The sequence below is a fragment of the Aplidium turbinatum genome, chromosome 3 (assembly GCF_918807975.1).
Source record: "Aplidium turbinatum chromosome 3, kaAplTurb1.1, whole genome shotgun sequence".
In the NCBI taxonomy this organism is placed as follows: Eukaryota; Metazoa; Chordata; class Ascidiacea; order Aplousobranchia; family Polyclinidae; genus Aplidium; species Aplidium turbinatum.
The window spans coordinates 32,246,237-32,269,357 of record NC_137474.1 but is presented as its reverse complement, the minus strand read 5'-3'; the positions used below and the strand labels follow the sequence as shown (position 1 = coordinate 32,269,357).

The window sequence follows — 23,121 nt, the reverse complement described above, 5'->3', positions numbered from 1 at the left end:
AAGGCTACACCATTCATTAACATAGACACGATTCATTCAGCAAAACCGGAATACCATGTCCTGGCAAGAACCATAGTTAGCAAGGTCCACTAAAAGTTTGCTACGTATCACTTTTCCGCCTGATTCGAAATCTAGGCCTACTTTTACTGGCTTCCGTTCATTACCTCATTATTGCAATTATTCACCTACGTTTGCCAGATGCGAGATGAAGAAAAAAAAAACTCAGGAGCACGTTTTCACTTAACTTATTTCCCATAAAAAAAGTGGCCTAGTGCCGACGTCGGTCGATCCACATGTAGTTATCAACAAGGAGAGTAACTAGGCGTTAGGACTATTAGGGCACGCGTAGTTGAAGTGACACTGGTCATTTTTTAGCTCAAAATGTACATAACATGGGTAGGATTAATTGGGCATAACAACCTGCTTTTCAAGGGTGGTTCACCCCTACCCTCACTCGCTGTACCCCTAGATAGCATCTTCAAGATAGCTGAGAAAGACTTTGCTAAACCCTGCGCGGGGTACACTGGTACACACAGAAGTAAGTACAAGAAGGATGCTTACATGGGATATTTATAAGTTACAATTTATTAACAATCAACACGAGCAATGACCACGCGAATCTTCCAAACAAAAGAGAATCTGTTTTGTTTTTTTTCAGTTTAGTTTTGCGCTGCTGCGTAAATTCAACACATGCCTTTTGTGATTGTCCAGAGAAAGGACATAGCATCATGACCTGACGAGTTACACTAAAAATAAATTCGTCAGTAAGCAACTTCTGCACCATCCAGCAGAGCTTCAACTATTGCAACCCAAACAAATCAGTCGCTCTTGAGACTGATACAACGTCTGCAGACGTTCTCTAAATGAAAAATCTATGTAAAAAGAGAATGGTGTGCCGACTTGAAAAAAGGAGGAGTTTAAATTTCATCTGCATCCATGAAACAGGTTTGATAGCCTGTTTTAGGATATTTCAGAAAAAAATTATACGTTCCCGACTTCGTCTTGCAATATAAAACTCAACTAAACCAATGTTGAGAAAGATGGCAGCAGTTGTAACATAGAAACAAATTGTTGTGGTATATAAACAACACAACACTCTGCAGAAGTATAGTGGGCTACTGAACAAAACGGCATGGTTTCAATGCTTGATGTTAAGTTTCAATTATTTTTGACAAACGCAAAAAAAAACAGTAGAAAAGCGTAGTGTTTACATCGATCAAACGTATAACGATGATAGACGACGTGTAAGGAACAGTTTTTGCAGCCCAGCTTCACAACTTAACATGTGAGTTAAAATATTTCCGCAATTTCTGAAAAGATATATTCATCCGCAAACTGGACAAGATAAATAGACAGACCATTTGATTTTTTTTAAATATTGAAACGAAAGATTTGTTTTATTCGGAAAGAAAAACAAATTTGTTTCGGTGTGAAACGAAACATTTTGTCAACTACTCAGGCTTGTGATTATTATTATTATATATATATTACTATTAAAACTATTTCGACAATATGTTGTTTAGCTTTGACACAAAAATCATTATCTTTCATTTCGGGTTAATCATAACAAAAACTCACTTTAAACGGCCTTGGCAAATACAGATCCAGCAAGATTGCAATTCAGTGTTAGACAGCACAGCTGGTGCTTTACATTGCTTCAACCTCTAGTGACGTTGAAACAATGTAAAAAGACAACTTTCGCTGGCTAGAGCAAACTAGTTTGTTTGCTTTTGCTACAAAGTTAAACGCAGAAATGTGAAGTCAGCAAAGTAACAAAATGCATAACAAAAACTGGAATGAAACATCATTGAAAAATTGTTGAAATACGTTGAATCAATGGCTTTTCTATACTAAAACAATTCTAAAAACATGAAGGAACAATTTTTTATCGTAAAAAATCACGTTCTTTCAGCTACTCTTGTCAAATAAAGTTTGACTTGGAAAAGTAAATCTGAAAATAACGCTGATTCATCAAAAATTATGCATAAAAATAAAGTGCATTGTCTCAGACGATCAAAAGAAAATTGTGATCGGCCAAAGTTTCGTACCGGAAAGTGCTTTCTGATTCAATTTTCTTACTCTTTCCGGCGACATGAAACGCAACAGGTCAAGGATTTCACTGCTGAGCGGCAATTCTATGTTTAGCAGCATAAGATTTATAAAACAACTGACGTATGCGGAAATGCTATAATCTCAAAACAAGCCTGCAACCAACCAATCAGCAAATCAGGAGATTTTTACATGTGAAAAACGTTTGATTTGTAGTCTAGGTGGAGAACAACATCCTCCCAGTTTTCCTATTTGGGGAACATAGGAAAACAACATTTCGAATTTATTGAAGAGTTCTGCAAACTAGAAAATTCAGCAAATGATAACCAAAAACTAGTCAAAGTTCGATTTTCGACCATCCTCGTAAGAGCTGCAATACGTTACTAAACATTTGGTTGGGGTTCTATAGAGCCGATGTATGATACGATATCCTACTTGAATGCAAAGTGTTTAAACACAGAGATACATCCTGCTTCATTTTCTATCACTCCTATACAGCAAGTCGAGAATTTCAAATCTTATTGAAAAGTGTTGCTAAAAAACTGTATCAACTTTACATTGCGTAGTTAAAATAATGTTAAGATTGTGTAATATTTGTAATTGTAATTTCTGTAATAGTAATTGTGTAATAACTTTGCAATGTATATAACTTCGAAAACAGAAGCACGACGATTGTAATTCGTTCATCGCAGTTACCGAGAAAGTTACGACACGTCATCAATTTCACTGCCTTCGATATTGCGGGAGAACACAGAATTTCACTGCGGGAGAACACAGAACAATAAAATGAATGCAACAGATTTATAAACCCAAAATTGCAAGAAATATACCATACTTCAGCAGAGAAAAATTTCAACGACACGAAAGCAGTAACTTTTATTACCTGGGAACTTTCGCAGTCCGGTATCTTGGGATTCACCAAGAACAAACATGATTTTGTTAATGCAATTCAAAGCAGTAGTTACAAAAGTAAGAACAAAATGCGTTTTTAAATTGTTTCAACCCCGAAAGACGTTGTAAAAAAAGCAATTATGGTTGCCTGGGTGCGATTCTAAACGGGCTCCACACCAGTGACATCACTAAACAGAAAAAATATTCCATCAATTCAAAAATTAGATTAAAGCAGCAAATTAAATATTCCGCGGTGGAGTTTTATACGGTGACTGTCTGCAATAAGTTTTAGTGATGCTACGTTTAATTTCATTTTCGAACCGGGCATCCAGCTAAAAATTATGTTCTTTTCACATTTAGCTAACGTTTGCAGATTTTGAAGCACGTCTTTTCTAAAGTGCTTTGTTTTATTTATTCTGTTTTTCACTATTGAGTATTGATGTAACGTGCAACTTCGGTTGCTTGCACAAAAGAAATAAATTTTTGAACCAATTTAAGTTTTGATGATGTAATAGCAGGTAGCCTCAGGAATTCACCGACAATATTTACTCTGCAGTAATTTGGACCTTAGAAATCGAAAACAAATATCCTACACTTTCCCTTGGCCTTGCATATCCTATAACACCAGACAATGACTTCTCGCCGAACAAGCTAAATCATTGATACACTTCAAATAAAACGACTTAAAACATTCTCAGATGCACAACAACACTGAACGAGTAATTCACACAAAAATGCAAAGTAACCAAGATAATAGATACAAAAAAAAACACTAGCTAAAGTCTTTAAGACGATAAGGGATACGCAATACGCATCTCAACGAACATATCCGTGTAGGCTGCTTTTAAAGTTAATTGTTTTCTATTTGTTTCTTTCTGCAACATGAAGAATTTGGAGTTGGCATGAAACAAAACGTTAGCAGCTAATCTGCAAGTGTCTTTGCTGCAGCTGAACGAATTCAGCTTCAAAATAACTTCTAGAGACAGAAAAATGTGTTGACGACAGAAGAAATCACGTGACAACAACGATGGACAGGTCTCTGCTGAGCGAAACCAAACCACTTTCAACACTCAGAAGAATGGCGCATTTCACAGAAAACGTCCTGATTCAGTCGCATGAGGTTTCACGACCAATTCAAAGGTATGGGGAGCATTCGGTGTATGTGATGTCATACTTGACTAGATTCGGAAGGTTTTTCTTCAAGTTCAAAAATGTTCTGTCATTCAAATCTGTGCTGTTGAGATTGAGATATCGAAGACTCGGCATTGCTGCAAAAGTTAATGACGTTGGATGCGAACAGAACCGTATGCAATAAGATACTGATTCAGTTCATTGTGGAACAAAAATTTAACTCCAACTTGAACAACTGAAATAAAACACGGAACTTAACTTCACTTTTTTTAAAAAACGTATTTAACCCAGGGAGGTTTTGACCAAACATTTGTCTTGGGAAGCAAGGAACAATTGCTAGCCTAACTGACTAAACTAAGCAAGTTCTTTCAAAAATATGATTTTGGTGAGAGATAACATTATTGAACCATAAGCAGATCAAACCAAATCATGAAGCATTTAACATAAAAGAAACAAAATAGAGATTGCAAATGATAAATTACAACCGAAAAGCGTTCACAATTGCTGGTTTATTTCTTCATATTTCTTTCAATAATTTGGAGTCCACAACCTGCACTGTGTCATCAGCAAACAAGTTGACTTGCAGTACCAACCTTCTAAACATTGTATCCCTTCGTTTGTCACTAAAGTCTCGCACAAGTTGAGATGTTCAAGATCCAGGCAGTCACAGAGAGCACAGAGACCACGGTCGTCAAACTGAAAATATATGAAACTGTGGGTATGAAGCACACTACAAATGCACCCAGGCAGCAAACAAACGGTTGATTTGCTGTCTGGGATGTTGTAAGTGTGGCTTCGTGCCTTAGTCAAAGGAAAAGAACAGATGCTATAAATAATGTGGAATTTAAGAATGGAATGAGAGTTCCATACTTGGTTGTCTTGATGTTGGCCTAATTGCATGTTACATCGTTGCGCAAATCAATGCGCAGAGTTGCGTGCATATGTTTGGTGCCGCACTGCTCACTGTAACAACATCGACATTGCCGTCACTGCACAGTGACACAAAGCTATCAAATGTTGTCCTTGTTACATCGTTTCAACGTCGTTGAACGTTAAAATAATGTAAAATGGTAACTTGCTCAAGCCGGGTTTTGATCACACCCGAAAGAAAAACGCTAAGCCCCGACTGCAGTATCGAAAAACTGCTGGAAGAAAAATTCTGACATTTCTTTTTAAGATTTTTCTATTGAAAAAGAAACATTTCGTCAAGTCTTTATGGCGTCAAGTTATTCATTTAAGATTTGTGACGTCAAACCATGGCGTCACAGTGACGAAATGCGATATTCACTTACGTTCGTTGCCCACAGGTCCAGACGTTTGAGGTTGCGCAGTCCAGCGATCAGCATACACGACCGTGACGTCACATTGGTGGATGCCAACGTCAGAGACACAAGGCTCCCACATGCTCCATCTTGCAGCAGAGTCTTCAGATCCTCATCCTAATTAAAAAGAGGATTTTTCATACAATAAAATCTAAAAGATATTCTAGTTTATATTTTAAAAATAATTGCTAATTGCATGTTCATGTATATCTTTCAATTTTTTATTATTTTCCTTTCAATATTTAAAAAACCCGGAGATGTCAAACACATGACAAGAACAAGTGATGGATGAGGTGGACAACGTTGAAATGAAGAAGATGAGATGGGCGGAATGAAATGAAGAAAACTGATGAATCTTTACATGGACAACAGCGGCCACTTCCACTGTTGAGGGCAAAACCGAAATTGGATGATGATCATAAAACAATATATCACTTATTTTTAGAAAACAAAATATCTTCTGACGGGTGTCAGACTCACAATACTTGGTATCAACGACTCGGTTACATGTCTAGTAATACAAACGAATTTATTTTCAAATGAGTCAGTTCAAATATAAACAGATGGTGTGAAAATAAATTCGTTTGCATTACTTATTTTGTTATTATATGCGGATGAGCGAAAATGTATGAAACTGAAAACCAGGTCTTTTTTATATTGATTCAACGTCTACAGACTGACAGAATTATAAGTCTTTTTGTATTGATTAAAAATCTAAATCAAGTGGGGGCAGAGCGACTACTCATAATCCGTTGTCATTCTGCCAACCAATCGGTTTGAAATTAAGACATGCAAAATTAAAAAACTTAAATAGATCAATAATCTTGACTCAGTTTTTAAAAAAATCGACAACATGGCGCCAAAGAAAAATTAAGAGTCTTCTAAAGTCAGGGCAGTTTTTACATTACAATCAAAATTTGAATTGGAAATAATTGGATCTGGTCAGAGGTGTTTAATAATCCCGATGCAAGATGTTTTTTATGTTTAAACAACGTAAAAAAACAAAAAAAATTACTGACAGTATCACAGACAACAAATCAGTCGTTTTTTACGTTGAATTAACGTCTATGCTGTAAAAATGTAAAAAACGACTGTATCGTTGTGTGGGATTTCACTTCCTTGAAATGACACAGGATAATGAAATATTTTGCTTTTTCAAACGTTCAATCGTTGTTTTGCCATGGTAAAAACTAACCAAAGCGTAAGCTACAACAGGGAACCAACACAGGCGAGTACAATAGTACATGTTTGTGTCATAAATGTCATCCAGACTAAATGTTCCCGGAAAGCAAAACATTACGAAAATACAAATATAACTTCTACATTGAATAAAGCGATAAACATTTTCCAAATAAGCGAAACAGCCAACTGGACAAGACGGTTTCATCCCAGCACGTTAGCCTGCTGGCGTTGATTTGACGTAAATACTGACTTGTTGAAAGTGATGCGATCTCAATGCGATTTCCGAGTCAGCAAATCCGTGATTCAACGTTTGAAGACGTTGAATCAATGTAAAAAACGGATTTTTCTATCTGGGAATGCAGCATATTCGTTGTGCCCAAAACAGTGCAGTGCCATTTCAAAGTTTCAGCCAGCCAAAATGACGTTTTACATTAATATCTGACGAGGAAATGCAACCAGGTTTTCAGATGATTTTTCCAGGGATGTCTACAACTACGGGATTGGAAACTCTGTGGAAATGAAACCACTTTTATAGACCAGATGGTCACTATTCTTTGCGCCGCTGTGATAAAGGTTTACATAAACTGACCTCAAAGGGCAGCAAGTAGTCAACGGACAAGGAAAATTGTAACAATCAATTCACCTGCCGTAAATTGTAGGGTCTACGCTTGTTTATTTTGCTTGTATTCCGTTTGTGCAGTCGTATTTCTTGCTTCTAAAACTTTTTAGAACCACTATTGGTTTTAGTTCTTATGACATCTTAAACGTATTGAGTTGGTCTGTGAATAAGTTTATCATGATACGACAGCACATTTCACTGATTGTTAAACACTCTTCATTTACTTCTGATCCGGTTTGTAGTAAGCAAAATGCTAAAGAACAACAGCAGGCAGTTTTTGGATTCTTTGCGTTCATTCATTCTTTGATCCGTTGGACTCGTCGTTTTATACTTTTATACATCAAATAAGCTTTGGTGTACACATTTTATTTTGTTAGCCTATTGTGAAATCGAATTCTATACATTCTTTAGTTAATACAAACAGTAGTTTATTTTGTTAATCCTTCTGTTGTCGTATAGTAATGTGATGACCCTACTGATGTATATAGCAATGAAAAGAGTTTCCAATCCAGTGGTTATAGACATCCCTGATTTTTTCGCAGTGAAACAATGAAATATGTTAATAACTTTAACATATACATTTAATTCAGAACACAAGCAACAATCCAGACAGCAAAAATTTGTCATTTTTACGTCGGCAGACATTGAATCAAAGTGAAAATGACAAATTTTGCTGGCTAGGCACTGTATCCCATCAGTGGAGTCGATTGAATATTTTCATGCAAACTCGCAAAATCTTCCGCGCGTTGATTGAAGATGAGTCAACGCACTCCGCTTGGCTTTGACGCAGCTTTGACGTCAATGCAAACTGAGCGAAACTTGATACACGGAGGAACAAAAATAAAAACGATGATGGAAAGTAACTTGAAATCAATTTAGCAAGTAATAAAAATGATTTCACAACGCGATCAAAACGAAAGCTTGGAACTGTATATGAATGAAATTACTCTGGAGTTAAATAAGCATAAAAAATTATGTGCATTTTCCGCCTCAAAAAAACACTTAAAATCCTGACATGAAATATGGACTACAACTGCAAATGGCAACCGCTTTATTTTTAAAACGGGCCAACACGGCTTCTTCGGAATGTTTAGATTACTGGCCCAGTAGAGAGAAATGCTGACCAGCTGTGCCATGATCAGGCACAATAACACACTAGAAAGTGGACACAAGATGGATTCCATTACTATTCAACCCACACTGCATTATCGTGGAAGTAGGTGACTCGATGAGTAGTGGGCTAAATGGCGTTGGCCTCATTTACCAGTCAGAAAATTTCTCGGCTTTACATTGATTCAACGTCTCCCAAACGTTAAACCAATGCAAAAAAGAAACGATTTCAACAGGCTGGGTAGTCTTTCCTATCTTCCTGTCTGCTGTGAAACTCATTTTTTATTGCATTACGTGTATGCAATTGCACTACAAGTATGCAATTGTGTGTTAAAAGCTCAAAAATCAAAACAAATCCATCTTTGAACCAAAATTGATTAAACTCTCAGATTTGTTCATCCGGCCGCCATAACAGTAGCACGTGAAGTTCAAGCTACGGTCAAAAGTTTTGTGTTTGAAGCCTACGCCACTACAGTTACAACCCAGCAAGCAAATGTCCTTTTTACATTGATTTGACGTTTGCAGACGTAAAATACATGCAATAAAAGAACGAATTTGCTAGCTGGAAAGTTTAATTGCATTCTCCAGTTACCATTGTTGACTAAATAAGCTATCGACGATGCAATTTAAACTCACAGTGGAATTCGGAGACAGGGTGAACTCAGTAGGCCCCCGCGCATCACTGAGGGATTCCAGTAGAGTCTTCACTTCGGTATAGGCGATCTTTCCTGTCTGTGTGCAGCGCAGAGCAGATACCACTTGGAGTTGTTTCTGCTCGTCTGTTAAAATTCCCAGCTCAAGCATTTTTCGTAGAACCTGATGAATTTGTTGGTTTTAGTACTTTGAGAAGCGCATTCGCAAACGGTTTGCTAAATTCAATCAGGATGGTTTTGTTTGGGATATCATTTGGATTATTGCGAATAATCACTGAAGCTATAACTTATAAGTTGGACTTTTTTTGGACTCAAGACTTTTTTGAAGCACAATGGCGAGTACTTTCGCATACTTGTAGATGCTGTGAATCACTGTCAGAAGTTTCGTCTCGGGGAAAGAACCTCCGGGGTCATCTGGCAACCCAGGTCTCAATTCACGATGGCTTCTCCATTGACAATTTGTGATATTGATTACAGCATGAACTCGATTTACTCAATCATGAAACATTAATAGGCAAGTCAAGGTGACGGCATGTCAACGCGAAATGAAAGTTAAATTCCAATAATTACGATCGATAAGCGATTATAAGATCCCATTTCTCTGGTGAATAAAATAGCAGTTTCAACGTTGATTACACGCAATAAGATCAGAAAACAGCGTGAAATCGTTCATTCTTGTTCAATCGATTTTCGCTTTGGAAATGTGATTCAATAAGCTGAGACAATGTCTTATCATAAACGTGAATGTAGAAAAATCGATATCCATATTTTGAGCCTTCTTATGTTACGTCACAACAATGTCACCAACGCTTGAAATCTAAGTTTAAACAAAATGCTTTAGTTTAAACTCACAAAGATCATGACAGGGTTCTCTCTCAAAGCCAGCATGATTATCACTTGCAATTGGGTTTCCGCCATCGATGTCAGAAACTTCTTCATGTTGCCGAATTGGACTTCGGGCTTCATAAGTGCTTTCATCTGCAACCCCAAGTCAATGATCAAAATCCGTCATTTTTGCATTGATTCAACGTCTGCAGACGTTGAATCAATGTAAAAATGACGGATTTTGCTGTGTGAGGCTTTGGTGTTATTTGACTTGTACTGGTTTCAAATTAATTGCAAAAATAATATTTGCTTCGGTCTACAGTTTTTTAAGGGGATAACTTGACAACAAGCTTTTGGGTAAAAACGTTTGTGAAGAATTTCAAAATTTAATTTCGTTTCTTTGTTCTGTTCAAAAATGGTTCATAAAACAGTGACGTTTGTCAAAAAAGCTTACAAATCACGTGATCACGAGCAAAATGCCCTTATTAGGAGACTGGATAGTTTACAATAATTCTTTTCTCGCTTTGTTTGACACAACGCAGTCTCAACTGTCAGTTGTTGACAAACAAAAGCCAACAAAACATTGACATTTTCACGCAGGGATAATTTACCACGTGATCAACATGAAGTGAAGCGTAACCGCCTTCAACAATGCATTCCAACATTCGTTCATCATTTTAACAAGCCCCAAGTGAGCGAATCAGTTCCGTTTTACATTGATTCAACGTAGGCAGACTTCAACGTCTACATTTGTGCAGAATGCAAAAAGGGATTGATTTGCCAGCTGCAATTCTGCACATAAACGCTTGCCTTGATTTCACGTCTGCAGACATTCAAGCGATGTCAAACGCAAGACTACAAAATGAACAGTGTCTGTTGAATTCATTGTGAAGTCATGGAAGACTTTATGTATGACTCTAAGTCTAAATGAATCCAAACTTTGAATGATTCATAATGTTCTATCACCAACACCCTCGTATTTTTGTGGTATCCAGGCTGATGCCCAGTAGTTGAAGATTTCGATTAAGTGGACGGGAAGGCAAGAAAGTCAATCTGCGTGTCCACTTTCAGGGATAGTTTTAAATTACTTGCCAAAGACACAGCCTTATGCTCTAGAGCGTTATCGAACCAACAACCTTTCGAACGGCTCTCACCACTCGGTATTCGGCCGACAACACCCTCGCAAAAATCCAGTAAGGAAATCAGCCTAGTTTGCACGTTTTTGACTGTAGTCATGGAATTATAATAAAAAAACGTTTGGTAGCTGGAAAAATTGTATCATTAAAGTTCAATCGTGAACGTCACAAAATGGTGTGTGGGTATGATATGATGGTATGATGCAAAATAGACTGTATAAAAAGTTCCCTAAGGTGTCATTTGACATCGTTTTGTGTAATATTGCGATGACTTCCATCATAGGAAATATTATGAATACTGAAAAGCTTGGGTGTTCATCAGGATAATTATCGTTTCTAGCACTGGTTGCAACGTTCATCTGATGAAAGTGAAAGTGAAAGCAACAATACACAGGTTCATTTATTGCTTCACTGACGTTTCGCGCACCATGACAATGCGCATCCTCAGAGCGAATAACATACAAAACAAAATTTTACAAAGTTATTCAAAACATTTTATTTTGCATGTTATTTACTCTGAGGATGCGCATTGTCATGGTGCACGAAACGTCAGTGAAGCAATAAATCAACCTGTTTACTGTTGCTTTTACTTTCATCAGATGAACGTTGCAACTAGTGCTAGAAATGAGGAATGTTATAATCAAAACCCTGCTCAAGTGCTATGGACATTGCAATAGGAGGTTGTTTCTTTACAGACGCTGTTACACACAATACACAGCGTCTTTCCCAACCATTCTAAGCTTTATGATATCAAATAGTTTCGAGCTGATAAAAATCTTGGCAAGCACATTGAGCTGCTGACAAAATATTATTGAGCGGACCCAAATGGCATTAGCTTAACAAAAAAAATTAAATACTGGTATGCCCGGTTCTTATATGACAACAAACATGATAAGACGACAATGCCAGTGAATAATGCGTTCATTTGGTCGCGCTTACTCTGTGATGATTCAAAGTAATGTTATCATTTACTGTACTGAATATTGATGGAAGTGTTGTTGTTGAATAAAAAGCTAGTCTTTATACAGAAATTACATCTTTGAAACGTAACGTTCAGCAAAAACGATAAAAAGTGATCCACTTAACAAAACTAAAAGGAAATTTTTATGGCGGCGTGATTTGTTGGACAATTTAAAAAAACAGGATAATTTCTGGAGAAAATTCATCACGAACCATTTTTGTGAAGAGCTTGCCATCGTCCTCGCAAGCGGATCCGTCAGGGCTGTAGACCTGGAGCCAACCGTCTCTTCCACCTCGATGGTAGATGAGGCACTGTTTCACGCTATCTCTGTCATCCTCGGTGAATCGCTCCACTACGGCGTACATCAGCCTGTAAAAAAAAAGGTTCACGAGTCCGTTACCGTGGCATTGTTACCTCTGAATCCAAGTGCTTATACCATGAACACTGAACAGACATAACTGAGCAACGACACACCATTTAACATTATCAAAGCAAAATAGCAAACGTTTTCGGCTATGCATCAAGCCCTTATCAAGCCTTTGATACAGAACTAACATAGTTTTCTTTTGAAGGCTTGATGGGAGCTAAATGCACACCCGAAAACGTTTGCTGTTTGATTTTTATTATGTTAAATGCTGTATTGTTGCTTAGTTATGATTGTTTATGATTTAAACAAAGTTACCTCCCTTCATGTGGAAGAATTTCTACCCCTTTTGATGGATATCCCCAGCAACACACTGTTGACTGTGCGCGCTGATGACATAAAACAACGCTGTAGTAGCAACATAGAAATACATGTTTGATAAGATACATTCTGCGTTTTTGAACCGTAGAGCTCTCACAGCATTGATAAAAGACGTTTTTATTGCTGATAAAACACAATCGCAAACAGCAACTATCGCCTCAAGGCGTTACAGTGCTGGCTCAGCCATCCTAGCCAGTAAGCCAGTCTTTTTTACATTGATTTAACGTCTGCAGACGTTGAATTAATGTAAAAAAGGAACTGATTTACAAACTGGGATCAGCATATGTTGTCATATTTTACGTCAATGAAGTCTTTTCTGGTTTGACGTTTGTGTGCGGTCACCGAACGCAAAAGAAACGAAATCGCAAAACGACAAGCTGTTTACATTCTTTCGTAAACCAAACTATCAACAAAAATGAGTAATCTCGTCGGAGAAAAATTTTTCCCCTTGATCTGAAGCATAACTCTGGCCAACAACTCTAAAAATTATGTAAAGGTCGAAGCTTAAAATTAGCAAGCAAAGTTGCCCTTTCTAGTTTCTGCAAGTCAATGAGACAGCTTTGCTGAATGGGCCTCGCAAAATCCTTCCATTTTACATCAGAATTAGTAACATCTTTGTAACTTTTTACATTTTTTGCAACATAAAAAAAACGGGAAATACGCTATTTTTGAAATTGTGTTTTCGTCAAAAGACGTAAACTTTAAGGCAAAATTTTATGGCTGCAAAGAATGAGTTTAATTCAGACAAGTTTGCTCAGTAAAAGTGAACAAATTTCCCCAAAATTGCAGCAGGGTAGAAAGGGAAAGATCTCAAGTCATGTAATTTCAAAACATCCACGTAGACGTTGAATTAACGTAAGGTTTGTGTAAATGGCTGGGTGACATTAACTTCGGAGCAAAATGGTTGGAACGCCTGGTCAATCAAATCAAAACATAAAGAGCCCAAAACATAAATACTAAAATCATGTTCAGCAAATATTTCCAAAACAAAACTGCTTTGATCTTCGTAATATAAATTGAATTCTTATTTTTAGCTTCGCTCCTGAACACAAACGAATGCTTTCAAAAGTAAATAAAAAATGTTTTGAAGAAGAACAGTCTGTGTTTCAATGATGCTTTGCTGGTAAATTGTTATGCTGCCATTTATGTTCATCAGTGCACCGTCATTGAACGTTCAACGACGTTGAAACAAAAAATACACAACAAATGTGTGAATTTTGGATGTTGATGGTGGAATGCGGTGAAAAGGCGATGTTTTATTTGTCAATCAACAAATACCAAATTGCTTCTGTCACCAATCTAAGTCGTTGCTTTTTGTGTTAAGTGACGCTAGAGAGTCACTCCCTTACCAATCCAAAAGTTTTATAATGTTATTGATTGATTCGTTGTGAAAATGCTTTTTGGAGACAGCTTGTGTCAACTTGCCCAGTATGGAAATATATGCAAATGAAGGCGCTCTTTGGTGCGTGACAACCAGACAACAAAATCAGCTCTTCTAATATAATTTTCATGTCTAAACATGTCGATTTTATTAGCTGTTGTTGAGGATATTCACTTTAAGGTTGACAGAGCTTTTCTGGAAAACAACAACTCAAGCCAACAAAATACGTCGTTTTTACAATGATTAAACGAGTGCAGACGTTAAATTTATGCAAAAAATAAAGGATTTGTGTGGTAAGAAGATCCGCTTATAATGGATTCTCAGTCGTTCTCATATGTTGAATCAATGTAAAAAAGGACTGGTTTGCTGGTTGGGAAAACACGAGGCGTTACAAAAAAAAACAAAAAAAAAACGGGAAGATCAAGCGACGATGATTCGATTCTTGGCATGTGCAGTTGGGCGGTATGCTTTGGACAAAACTGTCACAGTCGACTGTCAGTTGCGTTCCCAGCTAAAAAACAGTCATTTTTACGTTGACTCAACGCCTGAAGAGGTTGGTTCAATGTTAAAAAGGACTACTTCGCTGGCCGGGTTGTGACTAAACTGTTGCAATTTTTACGCTCGATGTTGAAGTCACATCTTTTCTACCGCTTTAATGTCAAAAAAAATTACACCATTAGCATGCTCAACAAACTTACCGAGTGAAATGCAGGTTATTCATGGCCCTGAAAATCATGTTATTGAACGTTAACGTGGCGTTTATTGAGGGGGAAACAAGTCAAACTGGCACTACTTTGTGAACAATAATTGCAGCTTGTTAGTGCAAGAAAAAAATGGATAAGCTTGTAAATGGTACAATTTGGGTTAAAAACTACAAAAAACAAACGTCTTATCGTTTAAAAATCAAAGTTAATCCATCAAATGCAAAAACAAGCTTGTAAAAGTAGTTGGGTTTTTGAAATATAAAACATAAACTTACTCTTCAGGGAAAGGCAAAGGCTGCAGCACATCGGCCAAACCGGCGCGCCATTCTGGTATTTTGGATCTAAGGCCGAGCAGAAGGAATTAACTGCGATACTTTTTTAACTTCGACTACCTTCAACGCAAACTTTAAACACATTCAAAACAAGGTATAATCAATTCCAAAGCTACCTGGTACGTTACAAAATAGTCTTAAGGCTAAAGTGTATGGTTGTTTAGGTTAAAAATTGAATAAGTTTGTTCACCAGGCATTTAGTTATATAACATGATACGTTCTACTGGTGCTAAGTTGTTGTTGCTAAGATACTTGTTATCTAACGACGCAGTTTATACTTGCAACTTAAAAACACAAAACAGGAAGAGGAAGTTAGACAAAGTTCCTGTTGGAACGTATGCCTGCTTATTTTCTATTAAAATCGTAGAAACCTGAAGCAAAATTACGTTTCTTTAACCATAGATTTGTATTCGCTTACATCTCTCTCAAAACTTCGACAAACGTAGACAAGGTAGTCAGTTGCTCTTCACTCAAGCTTGAGATTCGGTCATCGGCCAGAATCAAGGACAACCGCTTCTCGCCGTTGGTATAGGTCTCTTTCAGATTAGGATCGCCTGCAGACGTTGTATCAATGTAAAAATGCAGGATTTTGCTGTCTGGGATTGACCTTTTAACTTGTGATGGTTGGTGAGAAGTTGTTTCTATTATTTCGAGAATTTATCACTTTGGAGCAAACAAAAGTCTTAACGTTAAAAAACCTGTAAATTGCTGTTTCTTGAAAACAAGATTTCCACTATAAGGTGTAGTTAATGAATTATAATTAAGCCACACCACATAAAAAAGCAATTATGGCAAAACCTACCATTGTAAAGTTATAATTACCTTTTTGTTGCACGTTGTCGTTCGCAATTTTCGTAGTCTCGTTTGTTGCGTTCGATTGTTTTCCCTTTGAAGTCTCCTGATAGACGTTCTTCATATTCTTTAAATCAAGCTGTTGCGCAGGATTGCAATTGTTCAATACAGTGGTCGTTTTTTTGTCAGTGGGAAAGGGAGGGGATAGAACTCGGGACCTCCGGTTCTTCGTTGAGCTAAATTGCTTTTTTCTGCGTTGAACAGATAGTCTTGAAAGAGTAACAAACGGAAATACATAGTGCAAAAACCAGCCTTTTTTTAATAAAATCGTACTTCTGTAGACAGCTTGAAAGGAAGACCATAAAAAATTGATCAACTTTTGGTTGTACCGCGTAGATAAATCATAATAACCTGCGCCAAAAGCTATGAGTCAAATGAAAAAGAAAGCAAACTTACGTGGACTTGTCTTTAGAAATGCATAGATAGATGGCCGAGTTACAAACGGTGATTAAGTTGATGAGAATGCGTTTGTGTGGGCATTCGGTAAGCGGGCCATGCATAGCTTGAACGAATTTTTGAATGGCTACTAGTCCATTGTTCTGTGAGCGCAAAGCTTGAATGTACTCCATGACTAAGTCCCGCAACCAAGTTGATTTTCCGAAGTCCTGAAAGATATGAATACGTATGTCGTAAATAGCTCATGCCGTGTCACTTTCTCGTTTGTGTTATAGTCAATATCTCCCAAGTCTTTTGCTTATTATTTTGTCATCACGTACGCCTGATGGTTGAATATTTGAATTATGTGGATGAGAAGGCAAGGAAGCAAATCTTCGTGTCCACCTTCACATTGTCATCAATTGACTTTCAGAAACATTTCACATTTACAAAGATATGTGTTGCTGCGTTGATGCATAGTCCAGTTTGGTCTACCTCTGCCTCGTAATAACTTGCAGAACTGCTATGCTTAAAATATTTGAAGTGAGCTGGTGGGAAGCTGGTGGGTTCCTAGCTGTTGAATGACTTTCAACAATGAAACCAGGCGTTCTGGGTGAGCATCGAACCAAGGACCTTTCGAGTGGGAGTCAAACGCTCTCACCACAGCTACACAAATGACAAAAACCTCACAAGTAAAAGAATCACTTTGGAGCTTTGTAATCTACCATACCGATAAGACGTAATAAGACAAACAACATGCTAATGTTGAGCGGTTCCACAAAGCACAAATTCAAAGCAGGGCTGTTAGAAAACCAATCCTGAATTTGGCATACAGTATAGAGCAGTGGTTCCCAACCTTTTTTGGTGTCGGGGCCGAATTTCAAACTTCAGAGTACGTATGGAGCCGCATGAAACACTCAAGTAATTTTGACGAAAATTTTAAAGCATGAAAGCATGTACCAACGAATAGCAACACTAACAAGAAAAATAACACAAATCAATTTAATGTCCAACTTGGCATTGACTTTAAGCTTTAACAAGTTTGTCACAGCGAGGCGCAATTGCAGAGGATGCAGTATGCAGTAGCTGCTTGAGGTGGTCATCGGTCAACCGATTGCGACATTTATTTTTGATTATGATCATTTTGCTGAAAAGTGCTTCATATACCTAAGTTGATCCAAATACAGAGGCGTTTTTCTGGGCATTGGTTTTCAAGTTGGGATACTTTCCCTCGGGAACTCGGCTCCAAAACTCAAGTACGGTAGGTCTTCACTTTGAAATAATTGTTTGAGCTCGATATCTGACTGCATATCTAGCAACTCCAATTGAAAATTATCGGGAGTAGCGGCCACATCAACTGCAATAGGATTTGCATTATAGGCTGGGCCAAAAAAGGGGTTATTTTTAAGAATTTATACTACGAGGCTGTAAGTCACCTAAAAGTTGTGAATGGGTATCAGGAGCAAACCCATGATAAATTTTTTATTTTTTGATGACATCTTACGGTCAGACAGTCCGTTACCATAGCAACCGTTTCCGGCAAGACAACAAATTGACTAAATTGGTGATTTTTCAGGCTGTGAATGACTGTCAGGGCTCATTTTGGTACCAAAATATGCAGAAAAGACTGCCAAAGAGCATGGAACATATACACAATGTCTATGAAACAATTAATTTCACTTTTAAATAAAAAAAAACATATTTTCTTCACATTTATGGTCAATTATTGAACAAAATGAAAATTAGTTATCCCGAAATCTACCAATGGAAGTCAATTACTTCCAAGTAACATCAATACACACTCATACAATAAACATTCATATTAGTCCCGTACAAAACAGAGATCAGAAACTTTTTTGTCACAACCTCAGTTGACGTTGCCTGTCCAAGTGTCCATGCACCTTCTCTCGGACACCCTTTATAACTCTGTATAGTGCCTGGAGTGGAGCTGCTTTTCAGATTTGGAGGTTTTTTGTGTTCAAATCTGTGGCGAGTCCTAGTGCCCGCTTTGCTGCGTCATTGACAACACGGAGGTTGGCCACAACTTTCTTGCCATGACGGTAGTTGTCTGAGGTGGTCCATTGTGAAATGGGGAGCTTGACAAAGCTGGAGTCTATATTCAAGAGCTCAAACATGCTCCAAGAGTCATGTCCAATGAAGTCTTTGAGGGCTTTTGTGCCCAATTGATGTGAGGCTGGCATCTCCTGTTTTCTTGTCTGTGTACTGTCTGTCGCGTCATGGTACCTCAGAAATCAGCATAGCCTATCTCATCGTCTGTTTGTCAGATGATGTACGTTCCGAGAAGAGTGCCAAAGAGACCAATCTCTCTGAGAAATACCACATATGATTTTGTAGCTTCTGTCTGGCCAGAAAAACAAAGGAGAAAAATTTGGCAGGCCACTTCATTGGGTCCTTGCTGATACTGGCCTCTGCCTTGAGGAGGTTCTTCACTAGTGCCAGGATGGTGCATCGGCAGCACTCGTGCACGTTAACCATGCTTTTGTGTAGAAGATTGCCAAGAATACAGCAAGACTGGTGAGTGGTGATGTCTTCCAATTCTTCGGGTGCATATACATCCCCAAGCTGGTATCGGAAGAGTGCCACCTTAAGCGTGTACAAAGTCTTGCTAATCCAATGGGCGTGGTGGAATGCCCCGGGCGCTTTGATGGTGATGGATCTCCGACTGGAAGGGACGGTCCCTCCAAGAAATAGCAGTGTCAGTTCTGTCAGCTCCAGGTAGTCATGTCGAAGTGTCTCCTTGGTGCTGTTCTCGATCCATGTCTGAAGGAAGGTGATGGTGTTATGTATATAGCCTGTCAACTCTCTTTATGGAGCAGTCACCTCGACCAATGTGTAGTTGTTGTGGTTCAATTCGCTCCAATTGTTGACCAGTCGCTTGAACAGCTGTTCATTTGGTTGGGCCATACACAATTCAGCAAGATGTCCCCCAATCAACTCATGGATGTGGTGTCTACATGCCAGTTGCAGAAGACTTCTATCAAACTCTGTCTCAAGTCCAAAATGTCTGCCTCGTGTTGCCAAAAACTCCTCCCTTTTTTTGGTCTCTGTATCTGTTGACCTATTCCTCTTATTCTTCCTCTAGTTTGTATTCTTCAATAACTGTAAGGATCATCTGCTCTATCGCTTGCCACGATTTAAGGGTAATACTAGTATTTGCTCACCAGTCCTGCAAGTCCTTTGTTACAAGTCTGGCGGAATCCAATGTACAAGACTGAAGATGGCTGGCTTGCTACAGTTGTTTATGATACCCATGGTACTGAAGAAGAACCTGTTCCCCAGTTTGGATAAAGGGCCAGTGAATCCATGGTTTCCTGGTAGAGCTCAACCGATATATTGTATCGACTATTTTTCGCCGATTTAATAAACTCTCTTGTTTTAATTATGTGCATGCGGCTGCACACAATCCATTTTTGCACGCAGCACGTGGGTATGTTTTTGAATGTCTTGTTTTGTGCACGTGGAAGGACGCTCTTCTAGCTGCCTATTTAGTTGGTGCTGCCTGGTTAGAGTTCCCGCTCCAATTGCTGTATTTGTACTTCTGTTTATCGGGCTAGTGGCGGTGACACCGGTCTTTGTGCGAATCCTAGCAGAAACTCCTGTCATGTTGGACTGATTTACGATGACAAAAGATGTTCTCTTCTTGGCATTAATGCTGAGAAACTATGTTTTTATCTTATCGATATCGGCCTGGAAAAGTGATATCGGTCAAGCTCTATTTCCTGGTACACTGAAGATAGGGGGACACTTGCAAAGTAAAAGAGCCACAGCAAGTTCTTGGTTTTGGTATTCATGCCTTTAGAAATGAGGCCCAGCAATTAGAAAACAAATATGCCTATTATTACAGAAAGTTTGAATTTTATACACAAAATCCAAACAAAAATGACTTTTTTGCAAATATTTTTTATTAAATTGTATCACACCCACTGTCTAGTTGTCATATCATATTTGGCTTTCAATTCTGCATCATTTGGTACCAGCAGCATCTCTGAGGGTCATTCAAAGCGTGATAAATCATTATTTCAGGCATTTTATGTAGTTGTCGGTAATGGTTTCCACGGTAACAGACTGTCTTACCGTAAGACGTTAATTTTTTTTCATCAAATTTACATTTTTGTGTTTCTGACACTCACTCACAACTTTTAGGAAACTTACATTAAATTCTGAACAACTTGTTTTTTTTGGCCCAGCCTATTTTGCAAACATGTTCATCATTGGCAAAAATAAATTCATTCCGTTAATGCGGCGGTTGAACTCATCAATCAAGTTACTGATAAATCTGCTGTATGCTTCAAATGATCCATTGGTTCGATGGTCAGATAGAGTTGGGAAATGTGTTGTAACATCACCTGCAAGCTGCTTTTTCTAAAGATAAAGCTTGTTAACAAAAGGATATGCGCTTTGTTGTCTACCTCAATTTGAAAATACTTTTCTTCCAAAGCGCTTTAAAAAACCCGATTCTCCTGCTGAAGAGTACGTGCTTTTTTTTGAAGGCTGATTTGACATTATTTTTGGCTGAATATACTAAAAACTTAAGTGAATGGCTGATTATCCTATCACAGTTTTAAAGCGGCAATAACTTACTGCTATTCTCAGTCTGTTTTATAGGACCTACCAGAAATTTTACACGTTTTGAGGTGTGCATCACACCATATCAACCTAATTATTTCACTTAATGGTTTATGGTTCACAATAAGTAGACAATGGGCCATTCACAACAGTATAAAGTAGGCTACAAGGTGTAAGATGTAAAATGAAAAGTTCACTGACAGTGCAACCTCTACGACACAACGACAATGCAGTTTGTAAACAATATTGACAAGTCAAAAAATAATCGCCCTAATTATTACAAATAGATTTTTTATATTTTTAGTGGGATTTTCAGGGGTCAATGAGAGCCGCAAGAAGGCTAGCTTGGAGCCGCATGCGGCTCTAAGAGCCGCGGTTGGGAATCACTGGTATAGAGAATAGATTTGGCTTTCAGATCGTGAGAAGGTAAATAGGGGAATATACAAATTTGCAAACATGCAAAGTTGCACAAGAATACTTTTGTACAACACACACAATAGGCTAATTGTCGGATGAGTGTAAAAAAACGATCCTCGTAATTTGATGGGAAAGCCGACTTGTCCGTTCAATAATCGGAAATTGTCATCTAAATATAACCGCTACACATCAATTAAGAAAATAAAAGTCCGTCTATTCTACGTATGCGCAATGGAACTGCATGGAGAACATGGAGAACAAACTAGGCTACTCCACTTTGTAATCTTTAATTGTTAACTTGAGAAGGTTGTAACCAGAGAAAACAGTCCCACCACCCACTTCCATCTTAAAACGGTTTGAATTAATAAATATCAATAAAAACGTTTCAAGTTTTACACTTATTACTTTGAAAATTTGTTAAATTGTGGACCCTGAAGAAGTCAGTCGTGTCTGATTGACGAGGCGTCGGAATAAAAGCAGATTATCACTTTATACATCTTGTGATAGTTCAGCTTGATTTGCACCAGTAGAACGCATCATGTTACTTTTTTTTCTTCCTACGGCGACAAACGAAGAGACCGGCCACTAAGAAGTAAGGATGCCTTCAGCTGATGTAATAAACTTCACGTTATCCACGATTGAACGACTCTGCATCAACTAACAAGAGCTGCGTTTTACATCATTTTAACGTCGCTAGACGTTAAAACCATCAAAATGGTCACTGTTGCTAACCGTGCCAATATTGCAGGAAGCAAATCTGTCCTTTTTACATCGATTCAACGTTTGCAAACATCGAATCAATGTAAAAACGGTTGATTTGCTGGTTAGGATTTCCAACGTCCTTCTCCATACTGAAGGTCACTTTAAAGCAGGGGTGTCCAAAGTCCGGCCCGCGGACGAAATTCGGCCTGCGATACATTTTTGTATGGCCCGCACCTGTTGTTTCACAACTTGTTACTTTTGGCCCGCAGACACATAGAAATCATACCAATTCCACTTCCATTTAAAAATAGATTTAAGCCAGCATTTTTCACATACAAAAGAAAAAACTGGCGAAGAAGTTAGAATAATTATTGCGTCATAATTGTGAAATCAACACGCATTATTGTCCTGAAGAGTATAGCTTTCATTTTCTTGCTAGCAGATTCAAACTGAGCTTCACTGCAACGTCTAGTCAACAGTAACCTCTTTCCCTTGTACTTGTTTACCAGCAGCTGGATAAAAATAAATTCCAGAAATGCGAACGCTTTCAAAGAAAACGTTGAGCTTGTTCGGGCAGACGTTCTCGGATATGAACTTAAACAAGAACCGCTTGAGATCAAAACTGAGCGACTCTTGCATATGTGATGTTTTATGCTTGTCTACCACTAACCTCGACCAAATTTGACCTGGGTATTGAAATCAATAAGTCACTTCCTTCTCCACATTAACACAGCTGTACCATATGCAAAATTTCTGGTTGGTTCAATCCATAATAGAACAGCTGCAGCCTAACATCACTTGCCGTGATATGTAACTTATATAAAAAAAATACGTAAACCTGCCTATTGCTTTGTACTTTGTGGTATGAAATGATATTAAATAACACAATATTACCATACAATGCACCACTCTTCGAGAAAAACAAGATCATCAGGGATTATTGACCCGCGGGCACTTCCGCATTATCCATTTGGCCCGCCTGGGAAAAAAAGGTTTAGACACCCCTGCTTCAAACCATCCATACAATAACTTTGCAAAACGATAGACTTTAAATCTCACCCCTACGTTCTTCAAGATTTGCTGGACCACAGGTGTAAACACATCTACAACCAAAATAGACCTTGGGCATTGACGGCAGTGCTGAAAA

General features: G+C 38.0%; 1 protein-coding gene across 2 annotated transcripts in view; it reads right to left on the bottom strand.

Moving 5' to 3' along the window:
* Window positions 1–552: 552 nt before the first annotated feature.
* LOC145766461 (C-Maf-inducing protein-like) overlaps window positions 553–23,121 on the bottom strand; it is a 40,573-nt gene continuing 18,004 nt past the window's right edge. Inside the window, exons 9-20 of one of the 2 annotated variants that reach the window (XM_082578176.1) lie at window positions 23,034–23,114; window positions 16,290–16,498; window positions 15,864–16,084; window positions 15,460–15,595; window positions 14,985–15,050; window positions 14,704–14,730; window positions 12,092–12,248; window positions 9,810–9,935; window positions 8,941–9,120; window positions 5,364–5,510; window positions 4,665–4,767; window positions 553–4,208 (exon numbers count right to left, since the gene is read on the bottom strand). In XM_082578176.1, the coding sequence (XP_082434302.1) occupies window positions 4,075–4,208; window positions 4,665–4,767; window positions 5,364–5,510; window positions 8,941–9,120; window positions 9,810–9,935; window positions 12,092–12,248; window positions 14,704–14,730; window positions 14,985–15,050; window positions 15,460–15,595; window positions 15,864–16,084; window positions 16,290–16,498; window positions 23,034–23,114 (1,587 nt within the window). In that variant the 3' untranslated portion in view covers window positions 553–4,074. Of the gene's footprint in view, window positions 4,307–4,664; window positions 4,768–5,363; window positions 5,511–8,940; window positions 9,121–9,809; window positions 9,936–12,091; window positions 12,249–14,703; window positions 14,731–14,984; window positions 15,051–15,459; window positions 15,596–15,863; window positions 16,085–16,289; window positions 16,499–23,033; window positions 23,115–23,121 lie in introns of both variants that reach the window. The other variant, XM_082578177.1, reaches the window with a different exon arrangement.